This window comes from Psittacula echo (genome assembly GCF_963264785.1).
Source record: "Psittacula echo genome assembly, chromosome: Z".
Lineage (NCBI taxonomy): Eukaryota > Metazoa > Chordata > Aves > Psittaciformes > Psittacidae > Psittacula > Psittacula echo.
The window spans coordinates 30,110,198-30,133,660 of NC_137742.1; the positions used below are offsets into that span (position 1 = coordinate 30,110,198).

General features: G+C 37.0%; 1 protein-coding gene across 5 annotated transcripts in view; it reads left to right on the top strand.

The window, feature by feature from the left end:
* The window catches only part of SMARCA2 (SWI/SNF related BAF chromatin remodeling complex subunit ATPase 2), a 121,779-nt gene that overhangs the window by 87,514 nt on the left and 10,802 nt on the right, over positions 1-23,463 (top strand). For all 5 annotated transcript variants that reach the window (XM_080636701.1, XM_080636698.1, XM_080636699.1 and 2 more), the window contains 2 exons: positions 898-1,116; positions 15,323-15,540. In XM_080636701.1, the coding sequence (XP_080492827.1) occupies positions 898-1,116; positions 15,323-15,540 (437 nt within the window). The remainder of the gene's footprint in view (positions 1-897; positions 1,117-15,322; positions 15,541-23,463) is intronic.

A 23,463-nucleotide genomic window follows, 5' to 3' on the forward strand; every position in this document is an offset into this window, starting at 1 on the left:
TTCATTGTTTCGGATTCATAGTCACTTGTCACAATGCTGATTTATTGGCTCTCAAAGTTGTTGTTCCTGATCTCACAGTTTCAGTATGTTGTACCTTACTTACAGCCGGTATTTGCTGTGTTAGTGTTTATCAGGTGGGGGGCTTGGGCTAAGGTACTTGTCTCATTGTACTTTATGGTAATGACTTGTAATACAATAGAATCATTGATCAGGAAACTGATCTGGCTTGTGTTCCCAGTTTGGTCACCACCTTTATACTTTGGGAGGTATATAATAGAAGTGCTTATCAATTACACATCTTTTTTCTCCTTCTCAAGTGGTCAACCTGTGAAGGAGACACTCTCTTACCCTCCCACCCCCCCACCCCGGACTGTTTACAGCATCGTTTGAGAGTTTTGAAGGTTTTGAATGGCCTTTAAATACCTTTGATACCTGTTTGCTCATTGTCATGGGGATCACCATGTTGGCACACATACAGACTGTATTTTGCCCACGACCATTTCATCTGGTCCTGAGAGTTAAGCAGAGTCGGGTTTGGACCTTGTCTGGGGTTAGACGACAATATAGGAGGACCAAGAGGTTTTCTCCAGAAAAGCCTACAGCACCCAGGATTCCCAGGCGGTCTCCCAGCGAAGTACTAACTGAGCCCGACCCTGCTTAGCTTCCAAGATCAGACGAGATCAGGCGTTTTCAGGGTGGTGTGGCCGTAGGCCATATCATCAAATGTAGCTAATTTTTATAGTTGCGTTTAAAAAGTATTTAGAAGATAATGGAAGGGAAATACTTGCAAAGGATGTGGTTTAAAGTTTAAAGTATCATTAGATAGCCAGGGGTTTCCATGGTCCACTTAATATTTGCCCTTGAAATTGTTTTATCCTTTTCCAACTGCCATTGCAGCGCATGGACATGGACCGTCGCAGGGAAGATGCAAGAAACCCCAAGCGTAAGCCCCGCTTGATGGAGGAAGACGAATTACCATCTTGGATTATTAAGGATGATGCTGAAGTTGAAAGGCTTACATGTGAAGAAGAAGAAGAGAAAATATTCGGAAGAGGATCCCGTCAACGCAGGGATGTGGACTACAGCGATGCTCTGACAGAGAAACAGTGGCTGCGGGTAGGTTGTCCCATTTTTTTTCCTTTACAGTTGAAATTTATTAATTCGTGTTGTTTCTTTTTCCTATTTGAAGACTGCAGTTGCACCAGGAAGAAAAAGCACAATATTATAGTCAAGGCCTAAATATTCTTGTTACTCAGCTTTTGCTGCTGTGTTGAAGGCATAAGTAGATTTTAAGCTGCATTGCTGAAACTTGAGTCAGTGTTACTAAATGCTGAATCAGGATAGCTTTTTCATGTGATTGTTCTATTGCCATGAATCTTGACATATTTCTTACATCTTAATTCCATAAATGCTGTCTTAAAGGTGTACCAAGAATGTTTCCACAGTGAAAGAAGACCAGTGATCTGGATATATTACAGCTTTCTGTGCTGCAGAAGCTTAATTTTGTTACTGTTTTTAAACACCTCTTAAGAATTTGGAAACTTTGACCAGTCTTTTTTCTCTCATACCATTTCATTTCCAAGTCCTGAGCATTTGTTAGCTCCATTGAGATTAAGACTCTTGATAAATGATATAAGAATTTAAATAAAGATTCTAAACTTAACTCACACCAAATCTGTGATTTTCTTGTACTTGAGGATTTCTGCCATTCTTCTGTGAAATACACATCTGATGTATTCTAATTCATGTACCTTTTCAGAATGACAGTAGTGGGTGGTAAGGAGGTGAGGATTGATTGTTGGAAAGTCTTTTCAAAACCAGGAAATCTGTTTTTAACGTATATCAACAACTTCTTTGGAGATATGCACAGTGGGACTGATGCACCCTCAGCAAGTTTGCTGATGACACCAAGCTGTGTGGTTCAATTGATACGCTGGAGGGAAGGGATGCCATCCAGAGGGGCCTTGATAGCCTGGTGGGAGGTGTCCCTGCCTGTGGCAGTGGTTTGAAACTGGATGATATTTAAAGATACCTTCCAACCCAAACCATTCTGTGATTCTATGATAATGTTATGATTTCCAAAAGATATAGATAAAATACTGTATGTGCAAAACTAGTCTACATCAATGGACAGAGGTGAGTTTTGTCATAAAGTAATTACAGACCTAATGCAACCTGTACAGTGTAGTTTTTGTGTAAAACTTACTAAAAATGCATAGAAATCTTACCTACTTCAGTTATAAACATGATGATTTTGAGAGTGCATTGTGCAAAAGTATGCTAAGAGCTAATCGAGTTTCTGCTGCTGCTTAGGGAGTAGGTTTTGCATTATGCATCAGCTGTAAGTCTAAGCAAGTTTATGAAACTACAGCAGTTTGATACTTGATATTTTCAAGTAGTCAGTGGAGAAGAAAGACCTAGAAACACAAACTTCCATCTTGAACATTTATCCATTACCCCATTACTCCTACGGTGGAGTTGATTGCAGTATAGTGTACATCTACTCAAGGTTATTTTAAGCTAATTATTTTTTAAGATAGAATACTCTCGCTATGGCAACATACACTTTAGCTTTGGCTTTTATGTTTTGTGTCTTGAGTTGTTTATGATGTTTGTGTTAAGCACTTCACTGTCAAAAAAGCCAGCCCTGAAGTATCATCTAATCTATCTTCCTACTTAGGGTGGAATCAGCTACTCCTGTATCCTGTATGTTATCCTGTATAATAGATGCTCATCATGTTCTCATCTGTCCCAGGGAGGCTGTGAATGCTCCATCCCTGGCGGTGTTCAAGGCCAGGTTGGATGAGGCCTTGGGTGGCGTGGTTTAGTGTGAGGTGTCCCTGCCCATGGCAGGGGGGTTGGAACTAGATGATCTTAAGGTCCTTTCCAACCCTAACTATTCTATGATTCTGTGATTCTTTAAAGCCTTCCATAATAGTGAATTTAGAAGGGGAGTGTATTTACCTATTCAGCTTTCCTTTATATTTAATCTGAATTTTCCTCTTGGCTTTTAAGCCAATTACTTCTTGTTCTGATCACTCTGGTCATGTGGAACAGGCTGCTGCTTTTCTTTTTTCAACATTTCTTTGTGTCTTAGAAAAGATGTTTCACTTTTCAGTTAATTCTTAAGGTTAACAACCACTGCTCATTCAGTCTTCTCCCATAATTGCAGTTTTCTAGATCTCTTGATTGTTTTCACTGATTTCCCCTAGCTGCTCTGTGTGTGATTGACGCATTTCTACAAGTTTGGCCAAGAGCTAGGCAACAGAATTCCGGGTGCGGTGCCATTCGGATGAGGAGGTGGAGTTCTCTTGCGTAATTTCTAGGATACTTAAGCCTTATAATCCAGTATTTCATTTTTTTAACACTGAAGGTATTGACTCATGTTAAATTTTTGATCCAGTATAACCCCTTAATCCTTTTCTGTGGATCTACTTCCTGGCCAGATTTTCAGAATCATGTTTTGTGTAGCTGATCTTTCCTTCCTAGTAAAAGGATTTAACATATGCCGTTTTGAATGATAGCCAAGTTTTCTTCACCAAAATTGCTCTGAATTTTAAGCCTGTCCTCAGGCAAACTTCTGGCAAGCTTGGTGTTCTTTGGAGATTTAGTAGGCATGCTTCCTATTCTGTCTTCCTGCAGACACTTAAGAGCACTGAAAAACACTGGACCATTTGGTAAGAGCTGTTAAGGACTATTGAGGAAACAATTTCTTAGCAGTTCTCTGTTTATTTGGTAGCAGTTGTTTTCGCTGTTTGCTCCTGAGACTGTTGAGTGAGGCCAGGTCAGAAAACTTGCTAGTTCAGATGATACATACACTACCCCTTTTTCAACATGGCTTGTTATTCTGTTGAGAAAAATGAGTCTTCCTTTCCCTCCTTATGCAGTTGGTAAGCATGTTCTCAAATTAGCTAAGCTAAAGCTAAGTCATATTGCTTCACAGTGCATTGCAGTCATTACTCTGAGTCTATTTTATATATACTTATATTTTCAGGTGAACTTGGGAGTATGTTGAAACAAATGCAATTGTAAGAACTATTTGTACTTTTAGACTTCAGAGCAATTATATTTATAATGTACAACTGCTTATGCAGCAGGTTCAGAATAAAAACTGAAGTGGCTGGATACTGAAATCTTCGTCAAGTTTTCTGAGGTTTTTCACGTTTATTTGCTATGTGTTTGTATGTGTGTGTGAAAGACACACAGAAATGGGAGTTCTTTGTCACACCCATTGGCCTCTCACCACCATCGTTTTTATGTCTTTCAGAATGTGTTTGTTTTTTTCTGTAGTACGTTCTCTGGAAGGTGTAGAAAAAGCGATAATAGTCTTGTACATTTTTCAACATTCTTGTACATTCAATGGAATCTTCATAGAAACACACAAAATCATGGTAGATAATTGATGATCATTTGTAACTTGTGGTTTTGTCACTATAACTTGTAACAATATTATAAATTGATTATTTTGTGTTAACTTGGATGCAGTGAACTACTTACGTCAGCAAAACTGCAAAAAAGAGAAGAGCCAGTAAGTTCTGAATTAAGAATAGTACATTAATTCATAAAATACCCTTACCTCATGTTCTGTGTCATGCAGTCTCCGAAACAACTGTAAATACTTCTATTTTATTGCGGTGTACAGAAGAATGAGATTTATGTACCAGCAGCAAGTGATGCCCTTCATTTTTTCTTTTGCTATGGCTCCTCTTACAGCTTTATAGCTGTCTTCTCATGGGGTTTTCTGGGGTAAAACTTTGCATTTCTGACCAGTAAGTTGGTTTCAGAATACCGATATCCAGTCCTCAGCTGTCTCTTTTTCATTATGTGTCTTACGGAAGTTGATTAGATCTCTTCGTTTCTGAGGAGTTTTGCCTCAATCAGCAGCCACAGCTTGGACTGTAGTGATCAGCTGCCTGCTCCTTTTTGGTTAGATCCTGATCCCTCTGCTGATGCACCCAACACTGAAGTATTTAGTTAAGGTCATGGCAGATCCCCACAGAATCTGCCACACATCTCAAGATTTGTATGCACGCATGTATGCTGACCAAGTTTATCAACTCCCTCCTTGCTAGGAGGTCAAGTACCTGATTTTGGATGGAGAAGACAAAATAATTACAGAAGCCAGACCTATGAACATACACAGTTTTTAGTGAGATTATGCTGCTGGCCTGAGCAACCTGTAATTCTGCAGCAGCCTCCCAGGAAAGCTGTAAGACACAAACAGCTTCATCACTAGCTGTCGCTGCAGCCTGCTGTTCTGTAGCTGTTGGCATGACAACTGTATTTAAAAAAAAAAAAAAAAAAACAACAAAAAAACACCACCACCACCAACAAAAAACCCCACAGAAACCACACACAAAAACACAAAAGAGGAGTTTGCTTCCTGATCCTATGAAGCTTTTGTAATCTTGAAGAATTTAATGCTTTAGCAGGTTCTGTCCCTTCACCACTTCTAACAGGACTGCAGAATACTTTGCTGGATCCCATAGCAGATTGTTTTGTAGAGGGATCACCTAATAAGGACTCCATTGCTTAGGACGGGCTTCAAGAATCAGAGGATTTGTTTGAGTAGTTACAAGACTCTTAATGAAGTTGCACCTGGATTCAGCTTCTCACTCAATTTAATTGCTGCATAGGTGATATGAATAAAGTTTTCTTCCCTACTTGTGCAGTTTATTTGAAATAGCTTACCACGTTGGCCAGGGAAACATATTTGAGTCCAAAATGAACAGTGTCTCATTTGCCTCATGCAGACATGCAAACACATCAGCTATTGTGGGCTACTTGTTTTGCTGATATAAAAATTGTAAGTGAAATTCTAGCGTTTGGTCAGTTTATTGAATTGAAAGAAAACCATTGGTGGTTTTCACACATACAGAATATCTGGTGAATACTTTTTAACAAAACTGTGACATAACTCTTCTTTTTTGTTTCTGTTTGCTAATAAGGTGAATGTGTTGTTGAATAAATCAAACTGCTAGCAGGAAAATGTCAAATGTGTTTTCAGCTGTTTCCTCATCAGCTCGAACGCTACATAACTTTTTGCTTTTACATACTCTCTAATAGTCAGTTAAAAATCAAATCTGGCACCAGAAATAGTATAGTTGGGCCAGCTTGTTAATAGAATTTGTCATGAATTACTGGACTGTTTTCAGTTAAGTTTGTATTTTCTGAGAAAGCTTCAATTTTATGTATACAACTTTAGTATCAATACTAAGAAGATATTTTAAGACATGGTTTGGTAAACTTTGGTGGTGAAATTTGGTCTTACAGTAGACTTAATTAAATACTGAAATAGCAGTACAGAAAATCAGCATTAGGTTTGATAATTGTTTTACCTTCACTTTTCATCTACTGGTTGTTAATTGTAATGGAGGTTTTTTATAGTCTATACTGGGGGCTGGGATTCCATGAAGGAGGAGGAAGTTCATGTACACTGTACCTACCCACCCCTGGTTTTCTCTCTTACTTACTCTTCTGTAGCATTTCTGGTTACAATTGCAAAGTTTCCTGACTTGCTGCCAAATCTGTTTAACAGTTGAGTATTTGCCCAGGGCGTTTGAAGAAAATTGCTTTCTGATCTAAACTTTGCTCTGTAGTGTTGAAGTGCAAGACCAATTGAATTTGGTAAGCTCTAGGGAAAACAAGTCACATCTAAAAGACTTTGTCACTGAAGGCTTAAAAAGTCTACCATCTCAGGGTGTTGTATGTTTTGTAACGAGCAACCATCAGAATGCCCCAGGTGCTATTTTCTAATATGCAAGTTGAGGCTGATAAGTTTTATGCATGGGGAAGTTGATACCTTGAAGGATTAGGAAGTTGAACATGACTTCAAGGTCTCACAAAACCAAGCCATTCGTGTGTTCTGTTACTGTCTTTCACACCCTTTTCAGGAAATTCTGTTCAGAATCTATTCAGGAAAAGGAGAAAAAAAATGGCAACTTTTAATTTGCAGTGACATTAAAACTCGTGAAGCACTTTAGATGAAAGGGACTTTTCATGCCTTTTGATGTATGAGAAGGAAATTAAAGCTATCTATCTGATAGCTTTGGTTCTCTGTTTTGGCAAGACATGTTTGTTTGCCAGAATCTAGAGGCACGATTGAGAGTATTAATTTTGGAAACTAACAAAGTGGTTTGAAATATCTCTTCAGTATTTGAGAGATACTCTTAATAAACCAATTTTTAGTGTTTCAAAAGTAGTTTTTGTGTGAGAAGGACCTCAAGTCAGGAAATCTGACTGCATATTTCAAAGAGTAGCTATCAGTAAAACATCTTGCTGTATTTTCATATGATTCTTTTTTTTTAGTCTGTGATTTTGTCCATATGATGTTACATGTAAAGTAACAAATATTATTAACTCAATTTCGATTGAAATTGTACACGTATTCTCCTGTAGAAAACATTAGTATAATAGTCTCATATGAACATCCTTGTGTATTTATAAAATATGTGAGCAGTATTGTTAACATTAGGCTAAAATAAATTGCATTTTCTTTGAAATAGCTGTACTTCTCTGAAGTACCATGTTTATATAGCCTGGCAACCATGAGCTAAAACTCTTCGTTTCAGCCATTGTTATATTATTACTGTTTCAAATGTTAAATTTTGCATGAAAAAAATTAGCCGTGTGGTTAAGATGCCCACAATACTCTTTGTGTGGAATGTCAAAATTCAGATCAACTTCCAAAACTGAAACAAAAGCAGCTATTAAATACTTTACAAAATCCACAAAAAAAAAAAAAAAAAAGTCTGCATTGAAAGTTTAAAACAGCATTGTTGCTAGGGGCATTTAGCAACAGAAAGAGAACCAGTAAACATTTCAATACTTGGTCCACTGTAGTGTTATGTTCTCTGACATGCCTTGACAGTAATGATGATAGGTCATATGCAGTAGGAGACATTTTGTCACCTAATCAAACTTTTGAATAAGAGTCAACTGGTGGGAAGCTTCACAGCAATGTTTTCCATGCAGCAGGCACAACAGGCAGTAGTAATCCTTTTGCTGGATAAGTGTACATACACTGAGCGTTGCTGCTTTTATAGAAACACACAACTTAAATGAAAGCAGTATGTCTCTTCTTGTATGTAAACAAATATGGAAGTAATAACTTATTAACTATGAAAGAACAGGAAAGTTTCAGACTAAACTTCCTGAAGAACTCAGCCTATCTTCAGCATGTCATGAGTGGAAGATTTTAGGTAGTTTGCTTCCTTTGGCAACTGCAACAGTATTTTATGAAAGACAAGGTAAACAGTAACACGAAATCCTTGTCTCAAGGTTGGGAAGCCATACTATATAAGTGTTTATTAGTGGTCAGATATAAATGTGTTTCTGATCAGTTTTTGTATTCTTGATCTCGTTATCAGACTGGGAGACAGTAAATCACAGGAATGTTGTAGAATTCATGGTGATTTTGTTTTGTTGTTTTTTTTTTTTAATTGGGATCTGGTCTTTATTGAGTATTTTTATGACTTCACTGCAGCTTTACTAAATTGTCTTAAATTTTGTTTGTAAGTTCTAATCAACTGTTTTGGCAAATCCTAAAAAATGGAAATAAAAAATTATCTCAGAAGTGGGATATATCCCTCCAGTAAAATATTATTTTAGACCAAAGAAGAAAGACCTGGAGGTGAAACCCACAATAAAAACTAAGCCATAGCAACCTCAATTTTATTTTCATTCTAAATGGTGAGATGACAAGGAAAATAGAACATCTGTTGTAGGACACAAAAATGTTATGCTATTGCCTAAATTCTATGCTGATTACTTTAAAGGAATTTAGGAAAAAGGGTGAAAAGTAATCTCTCCTTGGTGCCCCTCAGCAAAGGTAATTTTCTCATGCAATTAATTTTCCTTGCCACCTCTTTTAAGGAAGATATGTACTTGGTCAAGAAAAAAAGCATAACTGGAATACTGATTATCTTACAATACCTTTGTCATGGTCTAGTGGGAGGTGTCCCTGCCCATGGCAGCGGGGTTGATAATCTTAAGGCCCTTACCAGTTGTGACCATTCTATTATTCTGTATTTCTATACTGTCCCCTACACTGCTGAAATAGGTTTTCCTGAGTCAGAATTCTGGATAAGTCACGGGGAAAATGCTGACAAAAATAAAAAAGGAAGAAAACATTCCTCTTCCACTATTCCTCACTGAAAAACTAGTCACTAAATGCTCCAGAATCATGTCTATGCAACAAACATATGCATCTCTGTCATACAAAACAAGATAAAGGGGAAAAAATGGGGCATCTTGTCATGATAGATTTTACTTCAAGATGGATTGCTTGTGGATCTGAAGCCAGGGAACATGTATCTTCCATCAGGTTTTTTCTGTGCTGGTAAGAAATGCATGTAATAGATCATTCACAAATGGAAAGTCTGCAGCAGGTACCAGGGAAGGCTTGTTGGCAGTCAGAGCCCTCTTCCCTAAACAGAACCTTTCCATGATTAGTTTGAAATAATGCTTCCTACTTAAGTTCCTGTCAAGAGGTTTTCTTGGATTTTCTGCCCATCCATTTTACTTAAGCAAGCCTTTGGCTCCTGCAAGTATCAAAACCACACACACTTCAGCTGTCCTTACCAAGCTTGGTGAGAGGTTCTTAGAATTCTTCATCTTTATTTTTTGATCTGATTCACTGTTAGTAAGGGATACTTGAAGAAATTGGGACTTTCTGTACAGAAGAAAAAGTGTAGCGACTCGTGACTTAATAGGTTTTTTTATAAATCTTGTAGAAAAAAGCAAATATAGAAAAGTAAGTAGTCATTTTTATATGTCTCATTTATATCCACTGAATATTCATACATGCACATTAAATAATTGATAATTTTCTCCAGAAAATTTGAATTTACAGTTTAAAAACTGAGTGTGTGTAGATAACTATAAATACAATAATAACTTTTTAAAAATCCCCACATGCCATGGCTCAATCATAGGTATTTCCTGTTTTGTTGTCATTTAGTTATTTGAGGTTACAGTTGCAAACTAAAATTAATTCTGCTAAGTTAGTCTTGAAGGATAGCTTTGGTCATATTAAGTGTATTTCTTTATAACTGTGTGTCTGTAAAGATTGTTATTTTTTTCCCCATAAATTTGCTTGCATTATGTTCGTAAATGATAGCCTTGCAGTGTCTTTCTTTAGTTGTATTCATTCAGTTCGTAAATTTCACTTCTAATTATTCTTCCAGTGATAACTGCAACTATTTCCAATGCCAGAGTATTAACTCTGTTTACTCTTTGGGTCATCAATATGCTGTAAGGTTCTGAGCAATCTGAAGGCAATCTAAAATGTGGAGGATACCATCTATTTCAGGTATATGAAATACAGGTATATGTGGTATATATACTGTTATAACATCCGTTTCAGAATATATGTTTTTATCATCTGGCAACTTTCATGTGCAGTATTTCAGAAGTTCACAATATATTGTCCTCTGGTCTTGAATGAGGGAGTTTTTTCATTGTGTTTAGAAGCAGGCTATTATTCCACGTGACAGGAGTTGTTCAGCAGGTAATCTAGCCATCTAAAAAGAAGGTGGGAAGATTTAGGAATAAAACAAGCAAAGCCCACCACAACAAAACAGTTGAGTGAGAAAGAGTAAGAGGTTGCAATCGATAGTTTCTGGCACAGAATTTGTTTGGATTCTCCACCACCCAGCACCTCACCCCTCCACTGCCTCTTTCTGCTGCTCCTAGGTTAGGTTGGTTTCTCAGATCAGAAAGGAAACACCGAGGATAAAAGCTTTAATCCTGTATGTGGGGCACTGATGTCTGGAGGGAAGGGGCCAAGCTGTCTTAATGTTCATTTCATTAAGATAAAATCAGGGAGGGATACAGGAAGAGATGTTGTGTTCTGTTTGTTTCCCATTTAACCTGAACATACTTTCAGCATTATGAAGTAGAATTACTACATGGTTCTACTTTTATTTTGTGGGTACTCTGACTATAAGTTGTATTAATAGCTTTTGTTATACCTTAACTTTCTCTTATAACAATACTGTAGTTAATTTCCAATCAAAAGAAAAATAACTGTCTTACAATGTTGTCTCATTGCAATATTAGAGACAGGCCTTAGACATCAAAACTGATTTATGCTGAGCACCCCCATTGATTCACCATGTTGACCACACTTGGATCACCTGATTCCTGTAAAATGAATTCAAAACTAATATAAAACTAACAATTGTTGACTTGCAGAAGGAACTCCTGAGACAAAACCCAGAGCTATAGCTCTTAGTGGTTACTTCGGTCCATAATTCTCTATTGAAAAGGTGCTCAGTTATGGTGCTGTGTTATGCTCCCAGGAAGTGAAGAATACATCTATAATGTCCCACTCTTCAAATGCAGAAACAAACCAGCTTCCATTTGATCTTTACTTTGTTTTTGTGGTGGTGGTGTAGCTATATCCATGTTCCCTAAGAGTACTTCTACCGCAAAACACCTGTTTTCCTTTCTGAAGAGGAAAATGTAATTGCAAGCAGCCATAGGAAGGACAGCCGTCTCAGAAGTAACTTATGCTTGCCTTTTAAAAAAATCCACTTTTGGGTTGGGGGGGGCACTTCTTTTTGGAGCAAGGCAGTTTGTCTCTTTAATCTGTGGTCATTATGTTCTTTCTTAAAAATTCTTGTGCTCTTAACTCTTTAGCAAGGAAGTTGCTTTTTGTACATGGACCAGGATGCAGCAATAAATTCAGAAAAGCAGGAACATTTTGTCAGTACTGGGCTTACCACTGGGTCCTCGCACTTTCACTGACATCTCTGTCTTTCATGAGGTGCCCAACCCTTTGCAGAGTTTTACATTAAATTGTCAGAGCTTTCTTTCAAAAAAAGGAGTCTCCAAACTCTATTGTACTTGTATGTCCTGCTTCTTTAAGGGAAGGAAAGTGTTAAATTTTTATTTGTGTACAGTTTTCCTTGACTCCCTTACTGTTCACCTCACTAATCCAGAGGCATTTGAGCATGGGAGATGTCTCTGCTATCTGGCAGTCTTGCACAGCCCATCATCTGGAACTGAGAGATTTGTTTCTGGGATTTGTATCATTATCGTACTGGTGAAGGTTTGGAAGGGCAGTCTTTTCGGTGTGGCACTTCAGCCTAGAATAGTAAGCTTTTCTAACAAAGAGCTCAGTCAGATGACTTAGTTTAGTAAATACTTTATTGCTAATACACACACGCATGGATCATATCTCTAGACATAGTCACCGAGCATTAATGTATCTTCTGATAATTGATTTAGGCGAGGTTTTTTTAAGCCATTTTAAGCCATATTTTAAGGAAGCATAAGTCATACAGGTTTAGTTTTAAATATTACCGTTTATATTCAAAATATAAATTTGCACTTGAGAACTAATGTTAGGAGCCACAATAACAAAGAGTTTTGAGCTGCTGGTATTGTCACACTGATTTTCAAGTGGTGTCACTAAAAAATTAGGGAAAACTGACTTTACATTCATGGATGTAAATTTTGAAAGCTGGGTATAGTAACTGGTACATTACTAGCTAAGTAGACAGTTAAGTATTTGTTTGCAGTTCTGTGGTATGTTAAGAATTAATTTGCTATCTGCTAGTCACTAATTTTGAGAGTGCAAGAGTATGTGTTAGTTTACTTGGATTTTAGGGTGGTTTTTTTTTTCTTTACTACATTGCTATATGTGATATTTAAAAAAAAAAAAAAAAAGGGAGATTTTACTTTTATCTTTTTAGTCCTCAGGTTTTTTTTCCAAAATATTGCTGAATGCAAACCAGGATTTTATGCAGAATTCTAAAATAATATGTTAGTAAACTCTAAAAACAGCACCATTTTCGTTTCTTTGTTAAGCAAACAAAAATACAAATATATTTTAGTCAAGTGAGTAGCAGTTTTCTGTGAAGGACCACAAAATGTTACTAAAGTTGCAAAACAATAAGTTAATTGGGTTTTTGGGGTTTTGGATTGTTTTTTGGGGGAGGCTGTGGGTAATGTGGGGTTTTTTGTTTGAGGTTTTTTCTTCTTAATTTCTTACAAATCAGAGTAGATTTTTTTGTCAAGTGTTAGTAACCAAAACAGGATCTGTTCACTGTGGAGCAATAAGAATGCATTTTCTGTAATAAATGCATTTTTTAAAATGCATGCAATTTATTTCAGCTTTAAAATAGTACATGGAATTGTCTAATTGTGCTGTTATAATTAAAATGCTAACAAGAATCAGTTACTGCCCAGCTAAAAATCTGATCTGGATGCCTAGAATAATAAGGGGAGAAATATGATAAGTAGTTGTCAGTATTAAAGCAGGCTGAAGGAGGAAGGCTTCGGGCCTTGTAGTAGGTAGAATGAAACAGCAGATTTGAGTATCCACAATCTTTACAGTATTAAATTTTCAGTAAAATAAAATTACTTGTATATGAAAACATAGCCTTTCCCCAGCTCTCTTTTTTTTCCTGATCAGCTGATGAAGAGACTAGCAGCTCGCTGCTTTGCTGGCTTGTTAATTTTATCCCCACTAACTGTGATTTCCGATAGTCGGCCTGCTGATAGTGGTAAGGTAAATATCCTTTTTCATTGCCGTCTTGAAGATTCAGTAGAACTACATCACAGGCATGCGTAGGTGTGTAACACATCAGAAGTCAGTGTTCTCTGTATTTCAGTGTACAACTGAGTACTTAAGGGGAGCAGTGACATTAATTGTTGACAGCCTTGCTGTATTTATTATTAGCTTTTCTTGCTTCTAAGATAATGCAGAGAAATTTCCTTTTCTTAATCTTATTTAGCTGCAGTGGTTTGTAGTGGATGTCCAGCTTTATTCGAATTAATATTAATGCATTTGTGTGCAGATTTCTTTTTTTCCTTTTTTCTTCCTAACTCACCAGATCTCAAGCTTCCTTCATAGTGGTTATCTGAACGCTGTAGAAGCATGATGTAAATTGTCTTTTGATTATTAAGGCCTAGTTTCAGGCTGTCCCTCAGGATTCTGTGTTCGTGTTTATTCTGTGGATTTGCACGTCGGAGGATGCATAGGAAACCGATTTATAAATCCCACTGGTTTTAACATGCCAGGTTGTTCTGTGTTGTGCATGAGGTTTTGTTCACAAAACGTTTTTTCAAGAGACATTGTGCACAATTGAGAAAAATCATGTCTGGGCTGTAATCACTCTTTTTATATTGATTGTTATGCTCACATGATCATAAATATTAGCCATGTTTAGTGCTGTGGAGAAATGAAGGTAATTGCTTATGATTAGAGCTCTTTCAGCTACGAGAAAGGATTGATTAGCATTTGCATGTACTCAAGGCAATATTGAGAGGCAAAAGGGACAAATATCAACATCAGTTATGTTCTGAGAAAGCATTAATCAGAAAGCCTAGTTTTAAGATTTTTTTTCCTTACTTTTGTATCTTTAATTTCAGTTCTCTTATGACCCGGTATTTCTGTTTGTCTTTTGTTGGCTAGCCCAAATCAAGAAAAGTTCAGCTTCTTGCTTTTTCGCATAGATCTTACAGTGTGTGAGCAGGTTCCCTTTATTCGTAGTTTGGCTTTTTGTAGCAATTTTTTTTATCCCTCTGCATAGTGCTGCTGGGTCTGGTTTAAAGCATACATTCAGGTAATTGAAATGAATGTCCATTGTTTGTGACTGTGTGTGCAGTTTTGGTTTTTGTTTGCTTTTTTTTTTTTTTTTTGGCAGACCATGTTATGAGTGCTTTTTATAGTAAAACACCGTACTGTCAGTGCTTCTGCCTATCTGTTGGTTACTATGCTGGTTACTATACCATTTTAGAAATGGTTTTAACCCTCAAGACAATCTGGAAGTTGCTTAAACTATTTGGAAAAGAAGAGTCATTACTGCATAAAGTATCTGTGTGTTGTTTGTGTGCACAAAGAACTCTGTGTGATCTGGCTTTGGAAGCTGAGTGCAGTTTAGACTGTCCTGTTGGAAAACATGTGAGATCAAAGTCTGTTTTGCATGGAACGACATAAGCCAGAACTGCCACTGACATGAACAAATGAATGTTTGTTGTACATTTACTGACATAGTACCACAGGCCATTATTGTGTGTGAAACTGATTTGGTGTGGAATTCAAGGTTCAGATAAACATGCATATATTTAGATGATAATGGGATTCTCAGAAGAATTTAATATTTAGTGTCTCTTTGATTGCCAGTAACTCAGTTTCTTGTTGTACTCTTGTATATAAACAAGCTCTCTTGTTTAGAAATAAGCTGAATATTTTTAATTGAATTATCTGTGTCCTGTGGAGTTGGGGTTTTGTTTTTAATAGAGATTGTTATTTCCCTTTATAATATCTCTTTTGTTTAAAAATTGTACTTTTTGAATCCATGTTTGTCAGGCAATTGAAGACGGCAACTTGGAAGAAATGGAAGAGGAAGTCCGGCTTAAAAAAAGGAAGAGACGAAGAAATGTGGATAAAGATTCTGGAAAGGAGGAGGGAGAGAAAGCAAAGAAAAGAAGAGGGAGACCTCCTGCAGAGAAGTTGTCACCCAACCCACCCAAACTGACAAAACAAATGAATGCAATCATTGATACTGTGATAAACTACAAGGATAGGTGAGCTTGCATATGGTCTCTGTTTCATGTGCTGTCTCCTTCTGATGATATTTCTCTGTACATTTTTTAATGGTTTCATTTTTGTTTTCATTCGTTAGAAGGGTTTGCTGAGACAGTATTTCTGAAAAGTAATTCCCCTTAGGGCCAGATCCTGTAAGTCTTACTTTTTGTAGAGTTTTTTTTTGAAGATCCATCTGATAGGAAGTTGTTGAAACTCAAACACAAAAAAGTAGTCACAGAGCTTCTGCTTAAAAATAGAGTCATTGTGCTCAGGAAGTGTACTTAAGAATGTTTAATTCGAGTGTATTTTTTCTCCAGTTTAGTGGTGCAGTGTGTGTGAAGATTTATCTTTTCAAATACACGGCCACAGATTTATTAATGCAGGTTAACATGGGTCTCGCTATGACTGGAAAGACTGTCCAAAAAATACCGGACTCATATCATGAGCCTCTGAGCTGCCAAAGGTAAAACTGAGCATAGTTAGTTGTCCACAGCTGGGATGGAAGCCTGCTTGTCAAGAAATTCCTGGTTTTAGTGTGACAAAATGCTGAACTTCTGGACTTTAGCAAAAATAGTGCTTCTAATGTGAATACTTCAGTTTTGCAGGTTTTCAAACTGAAAATCATCTATACTTCATGAGGAAGAAACTGAGAATTTTTTAATAGCATCTTGAATCAGACTTGTTTGAGGAAGTTGTATTTTTTAACTCAACTTATATTTGCCAAAAATCAGTAAAGCCTTCTTGTGTACTTATCCCTTCTTTGCTGTACCTTGACTAACTTAAATCATATAAAGAGAAACTACAAGCTAAATGAGTATTAAGGGCATTCAGAGAAAATCAAGAAGTATTTGCATTAGGTGACCCACACAATTGTAACAATATAATTTCTGCATTTAAACAGCTTTCAATCTGTCACTTAAAATGGCAAGTTGCTCTCCTTCCTTTTTTGCAACTACTGTTCTGGGTCTGCCTGTACAAGTTTAATTTAGGCTGTACGTGGCAAAACACACAGAGCTGTGATTCCTGACTTTATTGGCACACAACTGTTGAAATGAAGCGTTCTGTGATCTTTGGCCTCTCTATAGAGTACATCAAGAAGTTTATTGCATCAGAACAGGATTCACAGAAGGGGACATGATGAGCGAGAAACTGACTACAAACTCAGTGTATGCAGCTTGCTGTGAATCTGGACTAACAGAATGGCTGAGAAGGAGTGTTTAAATTCACGTATTTCAGTCAGGGCTGCAAGGAATCATCTCTTCATTTTGTATCCCTAGCCTTGAGATTTCTTCTGAAGCCAAGCGTTTCTGAATCATGGTGCCTACTTCTCTGTTTTAAAATAGCAAGCAAAGTTACTTCTAGTAGGATTTAGCTACTGATAATTACTGGAGAAGCCGGAAGATTTTTGCCTGTCACTTGTGCACCAGGAAGTTCGTATCTAATCTGTGTCAAAGAAGTTAACAACTGTGCTATTACTTAGTGACAAAGTATACTGTTGCCTCACCCAGGAGCCCACATTTATGCGAGACAGAATTAGTTCCCACTCTAAGAAGTGTATGGAGCTCTATTCTGTTAGGAATTAACAATGACTGTTAAACTGAGCTCTTCAGTGTGATGAGCTATACAGAAGAGTTCCAAGTTTCTGTATTCTGATTTTTTTTGGTGAGCTTCCATCAAACCACCCTATCCTATGAAAACTGGGATGTAACAGAATTGCAAACTTAGGCATCAGGAAACTTTAATATCATAAAAGCTATGGGGTTAAGGTTGTTCTGGAGTTTGATGAACATTTTTAATGATTTTCAGCTTTAGGATTAAGTGGGTTTTAGGCACTGGAACCCCTCAGCTTTGTTGGGGTTTCATGTTTGTTCAGCTCTGGGCTTTTGTGTGTGTGAAGACAATTGGGGCAAGTATAAAGGGACAGGTTTATTGAAAGAAAGTAGGCCATGAGCTTCATCTGGGGAAAAAAGAAAAAAAAAAAAAAAAATTCATGTATTTAGTACTTGAATGCTTGAAATCATCTTTGTCATTATCTTAGATTTTTAGTGCTAATGGATGTTTAGTCTCTATTTTATGAAAGTCCAGAGGGCTGATCCAGACCACAGAGAACTGATTTTGTCCCAAAAGGTGGTCAGGGAATACCCATGCAAAATCTTACTGACTTTGTCTTGAATTGCTTTGTTAAAACCAATTCTTCAGTCTTTTGTAAGTTTTGTTGCAGTTAAAAAGCCAGCAGGCAAAAAAACATAAAAAAAAAGAGAATGCATTGTTAAAATTCGTGAGAATCTCTGTGTGCTTTCTCTCATGCTTCTCCTGGCTTTAGAGAAGAGCTCCTTGTAAATGCAGAATCACTTCTGTGCTCTGATTAAAACCTTTCTTTTTAGAAAACATTTTTCCATGGCCCTCACAAAAATCTAGAGTTCCTGTTGGCTGCTTTTGTGTTGCGATTCCATATGATGTTGACACAGGAAAGGACTGGCCATATATATGCCTTCATTAGTGTCTTATATTTGACTTTCCTTGTAGGCGTTTGGGGACAAGTACAATCTTTTCCTTCCTTATTTAAAAAGCATCCAACAAAATAGGCTGGGTTGCCTGTGTCTTGGAAAGCTAGAGGATACAATAATACAAGGAATAAGCTCTAGTAAACTCAACTTTGAGCTACACAGTTATTATATAAATGTCAAATAAGATTAAACAGACAAATTAGCAAAATTTGAGGTAAATGTTCAGTGTAGAGAAATGGAACATATAATTCTTTGTAAAGGAAATTCAGAGGTAGATAGCCAGCTACTTGCAAATACCAGTAAAGAACTCTATGCAAGATAGTGAAGTTAGGATGAAGTCAAATTACTGTTTATTTCTGTCATGTCCTCAGTGCAAATTCAAGCTTTTTCTTCAGATTTTCCTCTTTTATGCCATACTGTATAGGAAATCTAATATTTCCTTTTTTTCCCATCCCACATCTGAACATGGTACTGATTTTAATGCAACATTCCATTAACAATAAGTTTAATAATTCTTACAGAGCAAATTATAGCTACAAGCTATACAGAAACAAAGTTCTTTTTAGAGAACTTGGAACACACTTAAAGGAGATAAACCTTCAGTGTTTATGCTGAAATTTGACTTGACTGGCAGCCTAACTGCCTTAGTTTCTTGGAATTCTGATAGCTGAGATGTTCCCCTTGAAATAAAGGATATAGTAAAAATGGAGAAAAGGACAGAAATACAAGGCCCTGTGAAAATGTTCAACTGTTTGGATGCCTTTGGTGTGAGAGCGGTTGAGGTCCTTGTCAAGATGACAATACTTGCTTCTTGCAGGCTACTCTGCTTCAGATGACAGTATTGGGTGATGTGCTTCAAGTTTTTCTTCATGTTGATAAACATTTCTGTATCATATCTTTGTGTTTATCTTTGTTAATCTTGAGCCAAATAGTTGTACCTCAATCTGAAGAATTGTGGGGTACACACCTCAAATCATTGTGAAGTAAAAATGCTGACTGAATTCAGTGCTACCTTTTTAAAACCACACCTGTGCTCTTACTGCTCAGCTTTAAGTATCATACTGTAAAACATGTTGCCAGTTGTAGATACAGAGCAGTACTACAGATGCCTAGCCTTTTTTTTTATACACTGCTTCACCATCATAGGTGAAGCTGAGTTAATCTAGGTTTCACCTGTAATGTCTTAGAATGGAGAATAAATCTGTAATGAAGCAAAAGAAAGATAGAAAAGATGGTCAGAATCCTCTGACATCTGATCACGTGATGGAGTGAGTAGAAGATGTCTCTGCCCCCCCATGGCAGGTCCCTTTGCAGCCGTGTACTTTGTTGTAATCTTGCAGTGCAAAACACCTGTTTACAAGAGAGTAAGTTGAAATGCATCAGTCCAGCATTATTGTCACATTTTTTTTCCAGTTCTGATGCATTTAACCTGTCTTTCCTCTAAAATTAGGAATGCCCGTAGAAACGGATAATCGCAGAATCATGTGTGCAATACATATATTATAAGAAAGCAAAATTAGTTTGTATGTCAGTTTTGTTTGTAGCCATTTGGAAATGGGGGAAATTTTACTAGAGTTCAGTGTTCTTTTCATAATAAGAAATTTGTATGCCAGATTTGAGCCACAGCTGTTTATTTTGCATCGTGCACATGCAGACTTAGTCCCCCAAACTATCTTTGTTCTCTTTTGAAAGTTTTCCTTTATTTCTTACTTTAGAGAAATACAATCTGTAAATGTAGCTTCCCTTCTCTGATTGCTAAAATTAAGTGGAGAAAAAAAATGATACTTCATACCTTGTAATCCTTCATCTTCCCTGCAGTACACTGTCCTCCTTGGCATTACATTGAGTTTGACAGTTCCTGTCTAGGTGCCAGTTTGATGCTACTGCTAGTTTGCATTACCTTTGTTTAGATAGCCACAGCTGAGTTCAGGAGTCCCAGGATGCCAGTAGCTTTAGTATATACAGTGATTTTCATTTATGACCAGCCTTTCTCTGCTGTTTGTGAGACTTAAAGTAAGGACATGCATGGTGTACTGGTGAACTTCACATAGCCTTCTCCCCATAGCACCTGGCCATCAACCACATTTTAGTAAAGCTGATAAGAAAATGAAAGGTTGGGGTTGTTGTGCCCTGTCTGTGTTTCCTTCTTAGCAAGAGACTTACCCTCTCTGTGGTGCTTAGTATTTTAATCACTGCAGCATTAAAGCCAAAATGTTTAAATTTGTGGCCATAGTATTCTTACAGGACATAGCTCAGTGAGAGAATTTCTTTTTTCTTTATAATAAATGGATTTTATTCAGACTGTTTCCCTATGTTTCTCAAATTGCCAGATTTTAACTGTTGTGAAATGGTGAGTGATGTAATTAGCCATTGCTAATCTAACTAGTAATTAATTATGCCAACTGGTACTCTTGAGTATTCAAATATGCAAAGCAAATAATTCTTATTTATAGCCAAACCAAAGTAATGGAATACACAGCCTTATGTCAAAACCAGGAATTATATTTTTAAGTATTTTGACCCACTTATTTCAATGATAGGGACAGGTCCACCATGTATTACTGCAGTCAGTTCCAAAAAAGAAAGAACAATTAAATACATTTAATGAAAATGAGTCAACTCCCTACATAGCTGTGTTAGTGTTGGAAGTTGTTAAATACCAAGGAACCACCTTGCTCTGTGAGCTCTTCTAGTTCTCCTCCCACACATACGCCTTTGTTTAAGGAGTGTCCTTGTGAGTTATATTTGATTAGGAGTTGTAATTTGCACACCATGGTTCTGGTTGTGAGTGCTCTGACTAGGGCAGGACTCTCCATTCCACCCACTCTAAACTGAATTTCAGTATTTGTTAGAAGTGTGAAATTTACCAGAAATGTGTGAACGTCTTGCAGTTTCAGCTTTGTTGTTGTCTCTTGTCTTTGAATCCAAAGGAGAAAGGGTGTTGATAGCAGTAATGCGTTTGACCGGTCATTGGCAGCTTGCTTCTGGCCACATACTGCCAGGGAAAACAAACACAAAAGGACCCTTGTACAAATGAGCTCCAATTGTTCCTGCATTTAATTCCACTGAAGGTAATACTGATTAAATGGGTGGAAGTGTATGCTTGTATGCACCCTGTAAGCAGTTTGATGTAAATGACATAAAATCAGAAACATTGAACACTAATGCTTTTCTAAGCGAAAATATCTTAAAAATTAGCAGTATTTTTGTATGAATATTAACTCACACAACATACAAGAATTTTTCATATGTGCACACCTAGTACTAGCGTGTGGAGCTGATGCAGTAGCAATGAACTGTCACTCAGCAGTTCTTACACAGTTGGGTCTCTTAATTTATTCTGGTCCTTCTTCCCTTCAGCACGTAGCCTCCTAGTTGCTAGGCAACCATAAGTGATTTTTACTGCGCATGATTTTTATGTGGTAGTTGTTGTGGTTATTATTTTCCAATTACAAAAGTGGGGATGGGGATTAAAATCAGAGTTGCATTAATAATTGCCAAATTTCTCCTGTTCTATCCATGACACAACCATTTGAGATTATGTGGGAAAAGTTCACATTACAGTATAGATGCACATATACAAAGGAAGCAGAAGATAATATTTCTTTGTGAGAGGAGTTTCTGTAAAAATGATAGAACAGAATAAGCTGTTATTGATCTGAGTAGACAAAGCCAGGCAGTAGTCTTTTGTCTGTTGAATATTTCATGCCCTTAATGCTTTTCCTTTCACAGCCTTAAATGATTCTTGGTAATTAATTGTATCAAGCAAAAGCTTGAAGGTTTTCTATGACATTCTTAGTTTAAAAGAATCTGTGAACAAATCACAGTTGGCTAGATTTCTATCTTCAAAATAGGATATTGCTGTTTAATTTACTTCTGTTATATTTTTAATATAAAATGCAACATAAAGGTGGGTGGTGTATGAAAAAATAAAGGGGATAAAATTAAATAGCCATTAGATAAAAAGCTCTGTAATTATCAGGAGCTTTTTTAATAGGACAAATATGCTGAATATTTTTTAAAATTTGATCAAAATTAGAGTATTTTCTTTATATTTGAATCATTCTGTTTGTTGTTAGGCTCTGAAGCGTAGTTGAAGCAATACCAGCAGCAGTGGTTTAGTAATTTTTCTCAAATAGATTCTTCCGTTAAAGGAAAGCTGCTGAAGTATAAAACACAGCAATGATATCTCAGTCCTTCTGCATAGCAAATACAGATTCATACTGCACAAATTTTTGAAAGCAAGTTGTCACACTTTGCAAAGGATTAGCTTCCATCTATATCTGATGTCAGTATATTGCACAGATTTGTTAGAATAACTTGATTAAGTTTGTGAAATCAAGCACACAGAACAATAGGATAAAACAAACAAACAAAAAAAGGCAGAAACCTAATGCAATTCCCTCAGACAGGTTTGTTCCAGTATAGTGTGTAACTGCGTGACAGGGTGCTACCGCTTTTTGTTGCTTTTCCGGTGGACCAGTGCCTTGTGTGTATACAAAGTGTATGCTGATCACATAATGAATGAATAGCTGAATTCCCTCTGGGCTTCCTTGTAATGCTCAGAAGGAGTCTTAATATTGTGCAGATACAGAACTTTTTTCAGATTTTATCCTTATTTTACAAATCAGGAATAAGGAGTACCCCGTTTGGGCACTAGAGGTCTGATTTTGCAGAGTACTTAGAGTTCTGTAGGTTCAGAACAAATTTAATTGATCTCAGTTTCAGCTGTGAGGGCTCAAAACTTCTTTGGATTAACAAAAAAAAAAAAAAAAATACAGTCCTCGATTTGCGAAGAAGTAGAAACACATGCTGATTTAGTCGTTTGTGTAGTATGTGCTTAATGCATCGCTTTTCCTTATGTTGCTTTCAGTTTGAGAGGACAGTCTGAGATAAAGACAAGTTCTGTCAGATGGCATGAAGTAGTCACTCACATAGATCATTAACAAGACTGGTGGCTTTAAATCCATAGTATGCACACCTCCCACTTTGACAGGGGAAGTATGAAAGTAATTAATCTGTCTATTTGGTGTGACTCAGTACCAAAGAAGATGGGAGGTGCAGTGGCCTGAGTTCCACAATTACTTGCTGCCACGAAAGAAATAGTAAGTCTTGGAATGACAATTATCTGGTCATTTTATGACTTCCTCTATTTCAGTAACAGGGTGCTTCCTAAATAAATTGGATCTGTTGGATGAAATTGATAGTAACTGCCTCGAGTACGAGGTGCAGGTGGTCTTCAGGGTATCTAAGCCAACAGCTTGATGGAGTAGATCACTCATCTTCTCTGACAGAGATGTACAGTGCTCTGTTTTGTCTCACCATGCAGGAGCAACACCCACAAGTGTGTACACACGTGTGCCACAATCTTGCTGTAATCTAGGAGGCAGCCTGGCAGTTACTGCTAAGCAGGCA